Genomic DNA, 14,580 nt, shown 5'->3' with positions numbered 1-14,580 from the left:
TTTTGGGATCAAGGTGATGCTGGCCTCATAAAATGAGTTTGGAAGTTTTCCTTCCATTTCTATTTTTTGGAACAGTTTCAGGAAAATAGGTATTAATTCTTCTTTAAATGTTTGGTAGAATTGCCCTGGGAAGCCATCTGGCCCTGGGCTTTTGTTTGTTTGGAGATTTTTTTTTTTTTTCTTTTTCTTTTTTCAGTTTTATGGGTGAGTTCTTTTTTTTTTTTTTTTTTTTTTTTTTAATTTTTTTTTTTAACTTTTTATTTTTTATAAACATATATTTTTATCCCCAGGGGTACAGGTCTGTGAATCACCAGGTTTACACACTTCACAGCACTCACCAAAGCACATACCCTCCCCAATGTCCATAGTCCCACCCTCTTCTCCCAAACCCCCTTGTTTGGAGATTTTTGATGACTGTTTCAATATCCTTACTGGGTATAGGTCTGTTGGGGTTTTCTATTTCTTCCTGGTTCAGTTGTGGTAGTTTATATGTTTCTAGGAATGCATCCATTTCTTCCAGATTGTCAAATTTATTGCCGTAGAGTTGCTCATAGTATGTTCTTATAATTGTTTGTATTTCTTTAGTGTTGGTTGTGATCTCTCCTCTATCATTCATGATTTTATTTATTTGGGTCCTTTCTCTTTGCTATTTGATAAGTCTGGCCAGGGGGTTATCAATCTTATTAATTCTTTCAAAGAACCAGCTCCTAGTCTCATTAAATTGTTCTATTGTTTTTTTGGTTTCTATTTCATTGATTTCTGCTCTGATCTTTGTGATTTCTCTTCTCCTGCTGGGTTTAGGTTTTCTTCGTTGTTCTTTCTCAAGCTCCTTTAGGTGTAGGGTTAGGTTGTGTACTTGAGACCTTTCTTGTTCCTTGAGAAAGTCTTGGATCACTGTATACTTTCCTCTCAGGACCACCTTTGCTATGTCCCACAGATTTTGAACCGTTGTGTTTTCATTATCATTTGTTTCCATGAATTTTTTCCAATTCTTCCTTAATTCTTGTTTGACCCATTCATTCTTTAGAAGGATGCTGTTTAATCTCCATGTATTTGGGTTCTTTCCAAATTTCCTCTTGTGACTGAGTTCTAGCTTCAGAGCATTGTGGTCTGAAAATATGCAGGGAATGATCCCAATCTTTCAAAACCAGTTGAGTCCTGATTTGTGACCCAGGATATGATCTATTCTGGAGAATGTTCCCTGTGCACTAGAGAAGAATGTGTATTCTGTTGCTTTGGGATGAAATGTTCTAAATATATCTGTGATGTCCATCTGGCCCAGTGTGTCATTTAAGGCCTTTATTCCCGTTGATCTTTTGCTTGAATGAGCTGACCATTTCAGTGAGGGGAGTGTTAAAGTCCCCTACTATTATTGGATTATTGTCAATGTATTTATTTGATTTTGTTATGAATTGGTTTATATAGTTGGCTGCTCCCATGTTAGGGGTATAGATATTTAAAATTGTTAGATATTCTTGTTGTACAGACCCTTTGAGAATGATATAGTGTCCTTCCTCATCTCTTGTTATAGTCTTTGGCTTAAAGTCTAATTGATCTGATATAAGGATTGCCACCCCAGTTTTCTTCTGATGTCTATTAGCATGGTAAATTATTTTCCACCCCCTCACTTTAAATCTGGAGGTGTCTTCGGGTCTAAAATGAGTTTCTTGCAGGCATCATATGGATGGGTTTTGTTTTTTTAATGCATTCTGATACCCTGTGTCTTTTGACTGGAGCATTTAGCCCATTAACATTCAGGGTAACTATTGAGAGATATGAGCTTAATGCCATTGTATTGTCTGTAAGGTGACTGTTACTGTATATTGTCTGTTCCTTTCTGATCTACTACTTTTAGGGTCTCTCTTTGCTTAGAGGACCCCTTTCAATATTTCCTGTAAAGCTGGTTTAGTGTTTGCAAATTCTTTCAGTTTTTGTTTGTCCTGGAAGCTTTTTATCTCTCCTTCTACTTTCAATGATAGCCTAGCTGGATATAGTATTCTTGGCTGCATGTTTTTCTCATTTGGTGCTCTGAATATATCATGCCAGTTCTTTCTGGCCTGCCAGGTCTCTGTGGATAAGTCTGCTGCCAATCTAATATTTTTACCATTTTATGTTACAGACTTCTTTTCCTGGGCTGCTTTCAGGATTTTCTCTTTGTCCCTAAGACTTGTAAATTTTACTATCAGGTGATGGGGTGTGGACCTATTCTTATTCATTTTGAGGGTGTTCTCTGCACCTCCTGGGTTCTAATGCTTGTTCCCTTTGCCATATTAGGGAAATTCTCTACAATAATTCTCTCCAATATACTTTCTGCTCCCCTCTCTCTTTCTTCTTTTTCTGGAATCCCAATTATTCTAATGTTGTGTCATCTTATGGTATCACTCATCTCTTGAATTCTCTCCTTGTTGTCCAGTATTTGTTTGTCTCTCTTTTGCTCAGCTTCTTTATTCTCTGTCATTTGGTCTTCTATGTCACTAATTCTTTCTTCTGCCTCATTTATGCTAGCAGTAAGAGCCTCCACTTTTGATTGCACCTCATTAATAGCTTTTTTTATTTCAACTTGGTTAGATTTTAGTTCTTTCATTTCTCCAGAAAGGGCTTTTATCTCTCCAGAGAGGGTTTCTCAAATATCTTCCATGCCTTTTCCTAGCCTGGCTAGAATCCTGAGAATCATCATTCTGAACTCTAGATCTGACATATTACCAATGTCCGTATTGATTAGGTCCCTTGCCTTTGGTATTGCCTCTTGTTCTTTTTTTTTTTTTTTTTTTTTTTGTGGTGAATTTTTCCGCCTTGTCATTTTGTCCAGATAAGAATATACGAAGGAGCAAATAAAATACTAAAAGGGTGGCAAAGACCCCAGGAAAATGCGCTTTAGCCAAATCAGAAGTGACCCCAAATCATGGGGAGGAGAAAGGGGATAAAAAGAAGTTCGGGAAAAAAATTTAAAAAAAAAAATTTAAGAAAATATAAAAAGAAAAAAATATATATATTAGACTGGTGACTAGAACAGGGTCAGCCACTTAATTTGGGGAGTATTTTGGTCTCGTAGAGGAAACTACCTCCCAAAATTTTAAAGAATGAAAAACATATATAAGGGTAAACACAATGAAAGGATGGAATATGCCTATAAAAATGAAGAAAAAAAATTTTTTTTGATTTCTAAAAAAGGAGTTGATAAAGTAAGTCGGTTAGGAGAATAAAGAAAAAGAAAGTGGAGAGGTTTTGCTCGGACTTGAGACTAGAACAAGCCCAGAGCTAGATTTAGGGCATATTTTGATCTATTAGAAGAAGTTGTACCCAAAATTTTTTAGAAGAAAAAACCCTATGTGTATACAAAAAATAAAGTTAGATACAGTGAAGGATATAATATGACTATAATAATGAAGGTTCAAAAAAGATTATTATTTTTTTATGAAAGGTATTGTTAAGATAAACTGGTTAAAAAACGTTAAAAGTGGGTGCCTGGGTGGCTCAGTGGGTTAAGCCACTGCCTTCGGCTCAGGTCATGATCTCAGGGTCCTGGGATCGAGGCCCACATTGGGCTCTCTGCTCGGCGGGGAGCCTGCTTCCCTCTCTCTCTCTCTGCCTGCCTCTCCATCTACTTGTGATTTCTCTCTGTCAAATAAATAAATAAAATCTTTAAAAAAAAAAACGTTAAAAGAGGAAAGGGTAAAAGTTAAAAAAAATTTGGAAGAAGAAAAAAAATTAAATTAACTGCAAGACTAAGGAATCATGGGGAGAAAGCCATGAATTCCATGCTTTGCTTTCTCCTCCTCTGGAATTTCGTTGTTCTCCTTGGTACGTGAACTTGGTCATGGCTGGATTTCCTGTTGATCTTCCAGGGGAGGGGCCTGTTGTAGTGATTCTCAAGTGTCTTTGCCCCAGGCAGAATTGCACTGCCCTTACCAGGGGTCGGGCTGAGTAACTCAGTCGGGTTCGCTTTTGGGAGCTTTTGTTTCCTGAACACTTTCTGTAGAGTTCTGGAGGACGGGAAAGAAAATGGCGGCCTCCTGGTCTCCAGCCTAGAGGAGCCCAGAGCTTGGGGCCCCACTCCTCAGTGCACCCAAGAGACTAGCGCTCAATCACTCCCATGTCCCTGGCCTCTGGCTGTACTCCAAGCTCACCCAGCCTGCGACCAGTTCAAGGTAACCCCAAGCTGAGAGCTCACTTCTTGACTCTGTCTCTGTAGCCGGCTTCCCCACTCTAATACCTGCGAGCTCTGCCACACTCAGACACCCCTGATCCTTCTGTGACCCTGTGGGACCTGGGGCCACACTGACCCAGTGTGGGCTTCACCCCAGTTTAGCCTCTGGAGCGATGTCCCTCAATGGAGCAGACTTATAAAAGTCCTGACTTTGTGCTCCGTTGCTCCACCGCTTGCCAGGAGCCGGCCCCTCCCACCGTGGTCTATCTCCCTGTCACTTTGGATTCACTTCTCCGCCGGTCCTACCTTTCAGAAAGTGGTCGATTTTCTGTTTCTAGAATTGTTACTCTTCTTCTCTTCCATCTCCTTTTGGATTTGTAGATGTTCGCAATGGATTGATATGCTATCTAGCTGATCTCTTGCTACCTGATGCAGTCTCAGCCTGCTACTTCGCCATCTTGACTCCTCCCCTCAAAACCCATTTTCTTAATATAATGGATTCTCTTTATTAAGAAATCCTTTAAAACTAAAGGGTTTATATAATAATATAATATGAAATCACCTAATTGGGAATTAGATTGTTTTTCTCACTAGTTAAAATATGTGTTATAATTCAAAATTGCTCAGAGAAATGAAGAAGAAACCAAAATTTATACAGAAAACACAAACATAAATTACACATTTTAAAACATTTGCAATTACCAAAAAAAAGAGACAATCTTCTAAAGTCATCTCTAAATTTTAAATAATTATTTATAATGATTTGAATGTAATTAGTCTAAATGTGTATCGCTGTAATTTACCAAATAGGATTATTTTTAATACTGCTAATTTACAACTGGTTAACTAAAACAATTCAATAAATATTAAAGCCACTGAAACAATTTAAGGTTAGTACCTGGTATTCTTCACTCTCACCCAGTAAGAATATCAACAAATTTCTACTTTAAATACAATATTAAAAAAAAATGTGGGGGAGGGTGGGGGGCACCAGGGTGACAGTTGGTTAAAAGTCTGACTCTTGATTTTGGCTCAGGTCATGACCTGAGAGTAGTGAGATGAAGCTCCACATTAGGCTCCACATGGAGCCTCCTTGAGATTCTCTCTCTCCTCCCCTCTCTGTCTTTCCCCTCCCTCTCTCTCCATCTCAAAACAAACAAACAAACAAACCCAACAACTTTGTAGTGAATCTGATAGGCAAATTTGGAGACAGTTCATTTGAATGGCATAATGAAATTAAACATTGACCCAAAAAAGGCAATGAAACAAAAAATGTTTTCTATAAATAAAGCAATAATAACAAAGGCAAAACATCAACTAAGGCTAACTAAATATTAGAATATTCAATTCATTGAGATATATTTTAGAGTATGTTGTCATTTCTACCTCTTGGAAACCTTCAGGATGAAATCATAGAGGGAGCATAAATAATAAAACATTGCCCACCCTGCTCAGGTACCAGCCTTGATGTTTCTCACTAAGTGTTTAGAGTGGTCTGAACATATTTTGTCCCTTTCATCTGATATATGAGTAACAAACCCAAATGCTATAAGGGCAAAGTAGAAAATCTAAAGGAAAGAATCTTACAATGACAAGATGGCAGAAAGAGAGAGTTTGGGACCTTGGAAGTTCTATACTCCATCTAAAAGCATTCAAATTCAATATTTTAAAATACTCCTTTAGCCAAATAATGCACATCTGCAAGCTAAGTTATACCTAAATTCAAAGTCTTAAAAATCTTCAAGCTCTTCTTCAAATATCACTGTATGTCTCTTCAATTGCTCCCTCTTAAAATCTATGTTTTATTCACTAATATCTCCATAGCACTTTGCCCTACTATTTATCTTAGTATGTCATATACAGGAGTCATTCTTCCAAGTTTCTATATCCTCTACTAAATTTTGGGCAGAGATCTTACTTACGTTTAATTCTTCAAAAACATGAAATGTAGTGAGTATTATTTTATATAAAAAAGATGTACCATTACATATATAAAATTGAAGCTAGACTCTTTCTCTTTTTGCCATGTCATCAGCACAAAATATGAAAAGATCTTGGCCATGGACATGAAGTGAGTTACTGATCTCAGTCATAGTGAAGTCCTTGGTTATGAACTAATCTGTACCATCAAGTTTAGAAAGTGTCTGGGGCATCTGAGTGGCTCAGCTGGTTAAGAGTCTGCCTTTGGTTCAGGTTATGATCCTGGAGGCCTCAGATCAAGCCTGCATCAGGTGCTCTGCTCCGTGGGGAGTCTGCTCATCCCTCTCCCATGGCTTGTGTAATCTCTCTCTCAAATGAATAAATAAAATATTTTTTAAAATATTCCAGAAATGCTATGAAAACAGTAAATCTAGATTGCAGAAATTCAACATTCAGACAAGACAATAAACATCTAGCATATCATTAAACACACTTTGACAGTAACATTGTGAGTCAGTTATAATAGTAAACATGCATCTATCTTATTTTAGAGGGGAAAGTTGGTTTTTTTTAACATGGGGACTAGAAAAAATTCTTTTGTTTATTTTCAAGGCTGCCAAAGTAGAATAAATAAAAAATTAAGAAAAGATTTTTTAAATACCAAATAGCTAAATAATATAGGCAAAGCTCCAACGAAATGTCTGTTTTAGGGTACCAGCTTAAAATGTAGGATGAGAAAGCTGAAGATTTTTAAAATTTCAGTGGAAAACAAAAGAGAAACAAAATTCAACCTCTAAATAATTCCTAGGAAAAGCAACCCCACAATTTTGAGCACTAACAACACTTGGAATGTTCCCTCTGGGTATTTACATCCTTTTAACAATTCACATCCTCGGGGTACCTGGGTGGCTCAGTAGGTTAGGCCTCTGCCTTCAGCTCAGGTCATGATCTCAGGGTCCTGGGATCAAGCCCCATATTAGGCTCTCTCTGCCTGCCTCTCTGCCTACTTGTGATTCTTTCTCTGTTAAACAAATAAAATAAAATCTTTAAAACAAACAAACAAACACAACAATTCATACCCTCTTCTAATTAAGAGGTAAAATCTGTTTTCCCAACCCTGAATTTAGGCTACCTTTGTGACCTCTTGGCTAACCAAACACTGCAGAAAAGACAGGATGCTTGCTCCCACCCTAGACCTCAAGAGACTTTGTATAATCCTGTTCCCTTCCTCCTCCCCTCCGTCTCCTAGGTGCACACATGCAAGCACACAGAACCATACCGCTGTCATGTGAACAAGTCCAGGGTGGCCTAATGGATCATGAAAGACACATGACAACCTCACGCATTATCCCAGGAACATACAGTCAATCTCTACAACAGAGGCACTCAACTGACTTATAATTGACCCCAGACATATGAGAGAGAGAGAACTCAGCCAAGACAGAACTACCCAGTGAGGCTCAGACTAAATCACCAACTACAGAATTATGAACCAAATAAGCAGTTACTGTGTTAAACCATTAAATTTCAGGACATTTTGTTAGATAGCAATAGCTTTTAATACACAAGGGAGAAGGACACAACCTGACAGGAATCAAATGGGTCTCTGGAAGATAAGAATGACTTGGGAGACAAAAAAACAGTAATAAAAGAAAAAGGTGGTTAAAAAAAAAAGTTAACCTTGGCATTAGAGTTAACTTGAGTTAACTTGAAACAGATAATAAAAGTAAGTTTCCCTTAAAACTAAAGAAGTAGGTTGCCCTTTCCTTGTGGTGAAACCTTTGCAAATGTTATCCATGCTTCAAAGTTCAACTCAAATCACACCTCTCCAATAAAATTCCTCCTGATTGCCGTTAGGCAGTGATTTTTCCTTCATTACTCAGGTATAGACAGTACACTATTGTGTGAAGAGGCCCAGACTTTTCAATAAGTATAAATGCATATTCTAGATTTATCAACTATACATCCTTAGGCAACTTTCTTAACTCTTTGAATCTGATTCCATATCTCTTAACTGGAAATTAGTAGCTCTCAATCCCACAGGAGGACTATTAAAAATGGATTCTAAATGTGTCAATATATTAAACACAAAGTACATACTCCGAAGTATTAAACTGAATTTTTATTAATTTTTTCATTCATTCAACTTTGACTGGATTCCTAGTGTATGTCAGGCAGTGAGTCCAACACTGAGTGAACAATTACTAATGATATCACACACAACAGCCTTCTGGTGATAATTTTTCATACATAAAGCCCTAAAATTAGAATGAAGTTAGAAATTATGCCTGTATCTCTTCATATTTCCCAACAGTATATGGCACAGGGTCTTGAATTTAACAGTTATAAAAATATTTACGGACAACTTAATTAAAAAATGGAAAGATTTCTACATATAAGTTATATCATCTGTATCTCAAAGCAAAGCAAGAGAATCACCACTTTTAAAACATAGCTAAAAGAAGACTCACTTGACAGCTCACATCCATCCCTGCTTCCAGTAGCACCTGGACGACTGCTTTGTGACCATTGCGAGCAGCAAGGTGGAGTGGCGTGTGCTTTCTAGTGTTGCAGCTCATTAAGTTAGGGTGTGCACTGATGATCATTTTGACCACCCTAAGTCGTCCATAGAGAGCTGCCAGATCCAGAGGTGTTTCTAGCTTACTGTTCCTGATGGTAGGATCGGTGAGCTCTTCGAGGAGAACAGCAACTACTTCTGAGTGTCCGTATTGAGCTGCACAGTGCAGGGCAGTTTCATTTTCATTGTTCTATTAAGACAAAACGTAAGATTCAAGTTTTCAGAAATTTAATTATTAAAATCTAAGCAGTAATTTAAAACCAGAGATACTTTGAAAATGTAAGGTTAAGATTTATTTATTTTAATAAGTATGTCTAATAGAATATTTGTTAAAGTATCTATCATTTATTATACCAAAATATCACATTTTTTAATCATTTCAATAGGAAATATCAAATTTTCTCCTGCATCATATATTCCAATTTCCAGAAGTGATAAATGATTTAGGCATCTTAGTCAGTGGCCCTGCTGGGCCCAGATGGTCAGTGTTATCTGAACTGTGCATCATGCCTTGATGACATTTGTTAATGAGAGAGATTAATAACAATTATAACCCACTTTGAACAGACTGGCTTCCCAAAAGATAGCTGAGATGGTAAATTCTTGATAATGAAAGATTCATAGAAAGATTTTCCAAATTAAGTTTCATTTTATTTTCCATCTAAGCACAAATTATTGCTTCTTCTGCAAAGAGAATGAAGACATATTGGCCCTAAGATTAAATCACATCTTTTTGAAATATAATTATGGATTAAGAGGCAAACTTAAACCCACTGCCAGACAAGTTACAAGGAGTATCACAGTGTTCCATATGCACCTAATAAGGGTTTTCAGTTGAAAATCAAGATTTTCTTAAAATTTAACAAGATAAAAACTGTACTTGGATGGATCTAGAGAGTATAATGCTAAGTGAAATAAGATAAAGACAAACACCATATAATTTCACTCATATGTGGAATTTAAGAAACAAAACAAATGAACAAAGAAAAAGACAAACCAAGAAACAGACTCTCAACTATAGAGAACACAGACAGTTCCCAGAGGGGAGTGGGTGGGGGGTTGGGTGAAGGAGGTGATGGGGAATAAGAGTACACTTATCTTGATTAACCCTGAGGAGTTGCTGAATTACTATATTGTACACCTGAAACAAATATAACACTGTATGTTAACTACACTGGAGTTAAAAAATTTTTTTAATGTTAAAACAGAGAAAATTAAATCCTGTCACAAGGCAGATGGACCCTTCAGTCTATTTGGGCAGGTTGTATAAGTAGACTGCATATAACTATGTCAGAAAGTAGAAGTATCAGTCAGGAGAAATGTAAACAAGAAATTTTAGCCACAAAAACGCAATGATCCTGAATAAGGGTTCTGAAGAGAAAGAGGTTGCCATCATCAGAGCTAACACTATGTACCAGGCACAGGTACAGTCCATTTTTGTGTGCTCTAATCTTTACTCTGAGATAGATACTATTGTTATCATTATTGCTACTTTACAGGTAAGGAACTGAGGCACTGAGTAGTTAAATAACTAGCCTTCAAATATACAGCCGTTTAGTCTAGGGGCCAGGATCTGAACGTAGGTAGCCTAAGCCCAAAGTCACTGCACCTTTTTTTTTTTTAAGATGTTATTTATTTATTTGAGAGAGAGAGTCTGCAAGAGAGAGAAAAGGAGCAGGGGGAAGGGCAGGGGGAAAGGGAAAAGCAGACTCTCACCTGAGCAGGGAGCCCAAAGCAGGGCTCTATCCTGGAAGTCTGGAAGTCCAGTATCATGACCTATGCTGAAGGCAGTTGCTTAACCAACTGAGCCACCCAGGCACCCCACTAAAGTCACTGCTCTTAATACCAACTTCCATGATAACAACTATTACTACTATTACTACTGTCATTTGCTGAATGTCTAAAAACTATATATATTGTCATTTCCCCTACACCACAATGCCTGCCAAGTATTGCTACATTGCCAGAGAAAAAAAGGAAATTGGTGTTCTGAAAACAGAATTTCTAGATTTTGCCCAAAAGAACACCAACTGAGTTGTAATAGAAATAGCTGCTTAGATAGCTGCTCTGACCACATAAAAGGCCAAGGAGGGTTCAAACCCAAGGAAATCTTAATGTCCCCAAAAGCAATTCAGACTTGCTCTGGCTTAAGGATGCAGATAAGTTGAGAGCAGAGAGTTAAGAGCAGAGGGAGAATTTAAAAACTTAAAGAGAGGAGTGGCAAAAAAATTTTTTTTAAATGAGCACTATGAAATGCTTCTTATTACTTTACCTTCCAAATCAAAGTATTAAAGGAAAACCCATAAAAAGTACCTACCCACTGAAGACAATTGACAAGAAATTAAGATCTGATAGATGGGGAATCCAGCTGAAGGCACTGTTTTTCCATCATTTTGGAAGGAGTCGTTCTTGTTTTTAGTTTGAATGTGTTGCTATAGTTTACTTCCTCATAGAGACTGACGACATACAAGTCTACACAGGTTTACATTCCTTGATTTTTCTTATCTATGTTTTATAAGCCTGATAAGAAAATCAATCTATTACCCTATACCATAAAAATATGATATAGAAATATGCCTTCTGACCAAATCAAATTTTCCTATGGTTGGAAAGAAATTCAACTTTCAAAATACAGCATCTCTTTGAGAAAAAGAAGAACCAATTACAAAACAATTCCTCAAACTCATTTCTACATTTGCATAGACCTTAGCATAGGAAATTATAAGTGCAAAATTGAAACTTGCTCTATTAACACCAATTAGATTGTTCAGATCTCAAGAAAAATTATTTCAATCACACCAGACTTAGGAGAAAATATTCAGAGTTCATCCACAATCAACACATACTTACACTGTCACATCAGAAAAACAACAACGGTGGTACCTTTATAAAAGACATGATTGTATACATGTGTCTATACTAACAAGTGATCTAAAAGAATCTCATTTGAAATACAGACTGTGAAAAAGTACTGATTAATAATTGTGAGTATGTCTACAAAGAACATTCTTGAGCAGTTCTGAATTACCTTTTTTTTTACCAAATGGGTGCTCTCCAAAAAATGAGGACAATTCTATTTTTAGACAATAGGGAGCATAACAAGACTGGCAGACAAAAGCTATTTACCAAAAGATCTTGCTTCAAAGCAAAACTAATGGAAACTAACTTTTGTTAGGTTTGAGTTTTGGAAAATGGTAAGGGAATATACTTGCAAGATAGGGCTACTCTTGTTTTTGCCCTAATGTTTAAAAAAAAAAAAAAAAAGGAAGAAAAGGTAAAGGGGGGAGGAGATGAATATAGAGAGAAGCATAATATATCTATCTATCTATATATATATATATCTATACACCAAAGAAAGGCAATAATAAATCAGTTGACATAGAGAGGAAGGATTTAGGAATTATAAAAACCACAATCAGTGCAAGGTCAACTTTGTTTTCAAAATTACATTGTGCTAAAATGACCACTAATTCTAGGGCAGTATAGAATGGTGACCTATGTTGAAGTGCTGACGCACACTTATTAGCAAGAGTAAACCACTTGATCTCTCTTATCTTATCTGCAAAATGTGAATATTACCCTCCTTACAAACCATAGAGAATAACTTATAAATCAAAAGAAATAGCAAGGGGGCGCCTAGGTGGCTCAGTGGGTTTAAGCCTCTGCCTTCGGCTCAAGTCACAATCTCAGGGTCCTGGGATTGAGCCCCACATCAGGCTCTCAGCTCAGCAGGGAACCTGTTTCTCCCTCTCTCTTTGCCTGCCTCTTTTCCTACTTGTGATCTCTCTCTGTGTCAAATAAATAAATATAATTTTTTAAAAAGAAAGAAATAGCATGAAGGAAATGCTTTGTAAACTTTGAATATTAAATATGACAGAATTATTTTGAAAGAAAGCTGTGTTAGAAACCAAAGATGACTATCAGAAATCAGAACTAAGCCCTGACAATTACACAGTTTTACTATCATAACATCAAGTAAGATTGGTTAAGAGCTTGAGCTTTGCATTAGAAAAACCTGGATTCAAATACTGAGTACATTTCTTAGTAGTTGTGATATCATGAGCAACTTATTTAATCTCTTTAAGGTAGCTTCCCACATATAAAACAGGAAAAATAATTAATCCCTACTTCATCACCTTTCTAAGATAACAGATGAAGTACTTTGCACACTGCCTGGCATATAGTAAACAATCCATAAGTGCCAGGATTTATGATGACAATATGCTATTGTGGAGGGCTTTGGAATTAGAGTCCAAGTCTGAGATTTAGTTACTCAGTAATGTGTGACCTTAGATGAGCTATTTAGCCCTACTGAGCCTAATTTCTCATCTATAAAGTGGGAGGGGATAATATCACTTCAAGAGTTGTTGAGAATTAATTAAATAACATATTATAGGTAAAAGTGCTTAGCATGGTACTTGACATAATGTTTCAATATATCTTAACTATTATTTTCATTGCTCCCCTCTGTTTCTTAAATACATAAAGGTTTATAAGTAACTAGTACATTTCTACCCCATTCAGAGGGGAGAAAAAAAAAAAAAAGAAAGAAAGCTAAAATGAAAAGCTACTTTTATAAAAATAAAATTCCCACATCAGAAACTTAGGAGAAATGGCACTAGATGACACAAATATGTCAGCACTCAAGGAGTACCATATATACAATAAACAAATACTGAAAGCATGGTATTAAAAATCTCAAGAAATTTTCAATTTACTTCCAGTAGAAATCACAAGACAAAGCAACTTTCAAATACAAATAAATTCTAAATGTTTTTTCTTATCTTCATGTCATTTAGGAAGTATTTTGCTTGTAAAAACTAACATCCCCTTGTTTAACCTTGGATTGTTTTTCCATCTTATTATTTCAGGTTCACTTTGGGGCATTCAGACAGTTTTAAGAATAACCACCAGATGGCTCATCTCACAAACGATCTTTTAACTTTTGATTTTTCTGAAAAACAAAACAGCATTCCCATAAATTTCCCTTTAGCATGATATGCTGATAACGACAGTTATATCTGTCATTTTTTAAAGATTGAATTTATGAATGTATTTGCATAAAAATACACTTCATTTTATAACCTAGAAACATACAAATTTTGTGATAATTATTAATAAGACACTTTCAACTAATACAACATTTTTCCTACTTACAGGAACTTTATTTCTACAACTGCATTTTTTCCAGGGGAAGAAACATATTTTTCTTCCCTTTTGTGTTTATAGCTACTGCCAGTGTTACTTTTTATTCTTCAGTCTGAATTTCAGTCAAAGGCCGGCAAAGTCTATATTCATTTGAACAGTATGCTAATTGCACTTCATCAGATGTTCTTGCCCTAAAGTAACCACTTGCATTGATATTGGACAACTGCCAACCTGCAGCCTAATGCCATGGTTGTAATTCAATTGTTGGACTGCATGCTGGTTTTCAAATATAGTTTTACAAAATAGGAACAGTAGGGGGCATGCAGAGCTCAAGATGTTTGTTACCATACTGTATTAGGGGCCTGTATTTTACTTTCAGAAATCTGTGGTCTTATTTATTTAGAATAATGAAAATAGCATTCCTTTTTTAATATGTCAGCTATGTGCAATATGGATATCATGCACTTGAAAATATTTTTACTTTATCTGTCAGTACATTGCTGCTGTGTTTTACTCAACATTCTCTGGGCACACAAACAGGAAATTTTTAACTTAATATGTGACTACCAATTGCATATACTGTATTTTGAATTCTGCTTCACAAAACTATATTTACTGTGGAAGTCTTAAGTAAATGGAAAGCATTGTACAAATGAATCCATTATCATTGCTTTAACATTTAAAATGTTATTAAGAGAAGCTCTAATTCATATTACAAATGTGAATTCTGTTCTATCTTCAAATATTCAAAAACTGCAAGATGGATGCTTATATAAGTTAGGCAAAA

The 14,580-nt window shown here is 36.1% G+C and overlaps 1 protein-coding gene across 15 annotated transcripts in view; it reads right to left on the bottom strand.

Annotated features, from left to right (window-relative positions):
- The window catches only part of ANKS1B (ankyrin repeat and sterile alpha motif domain containing 1B), a 1,113,310-nt gene that overhangs the window by 962,935 nt on the left and 135,795 nt on the right, over positions 1-14,580 (bottom strand). For all 15 annotated transcript variants that reach the window (XM_082739199.1, XM_082739197.1, XM_082739179.1 and 12 more), the window contains exon 4: positions 8,539-8,835. In XM_082739199.1, the coding sequence (XP_082595325.1) occupies positions 8,539-8,835 (297 nt within the window). The remainder of the gene's footprint in view (positions 1-8,538; positions 8,836-14,580) is intronic.

This window comes from Mustela nivalis (genome assembly GCF_964662115.1).
Source record: "Mustela nivalis genome assembly, chromosome: 7".
In the NCBI taxonomy this organism is placed as follows: Eukaryota; Metazoa; Chordata; class Mammalia; order Carnivora; family Mustelidae; genus Mustela; species Mustela nivalis.
The sequence above is the reverse complement of the archived record's forward strand: the minus strand, read 5'-3'. Positions and strand labels throughout refer to the sequence as shown.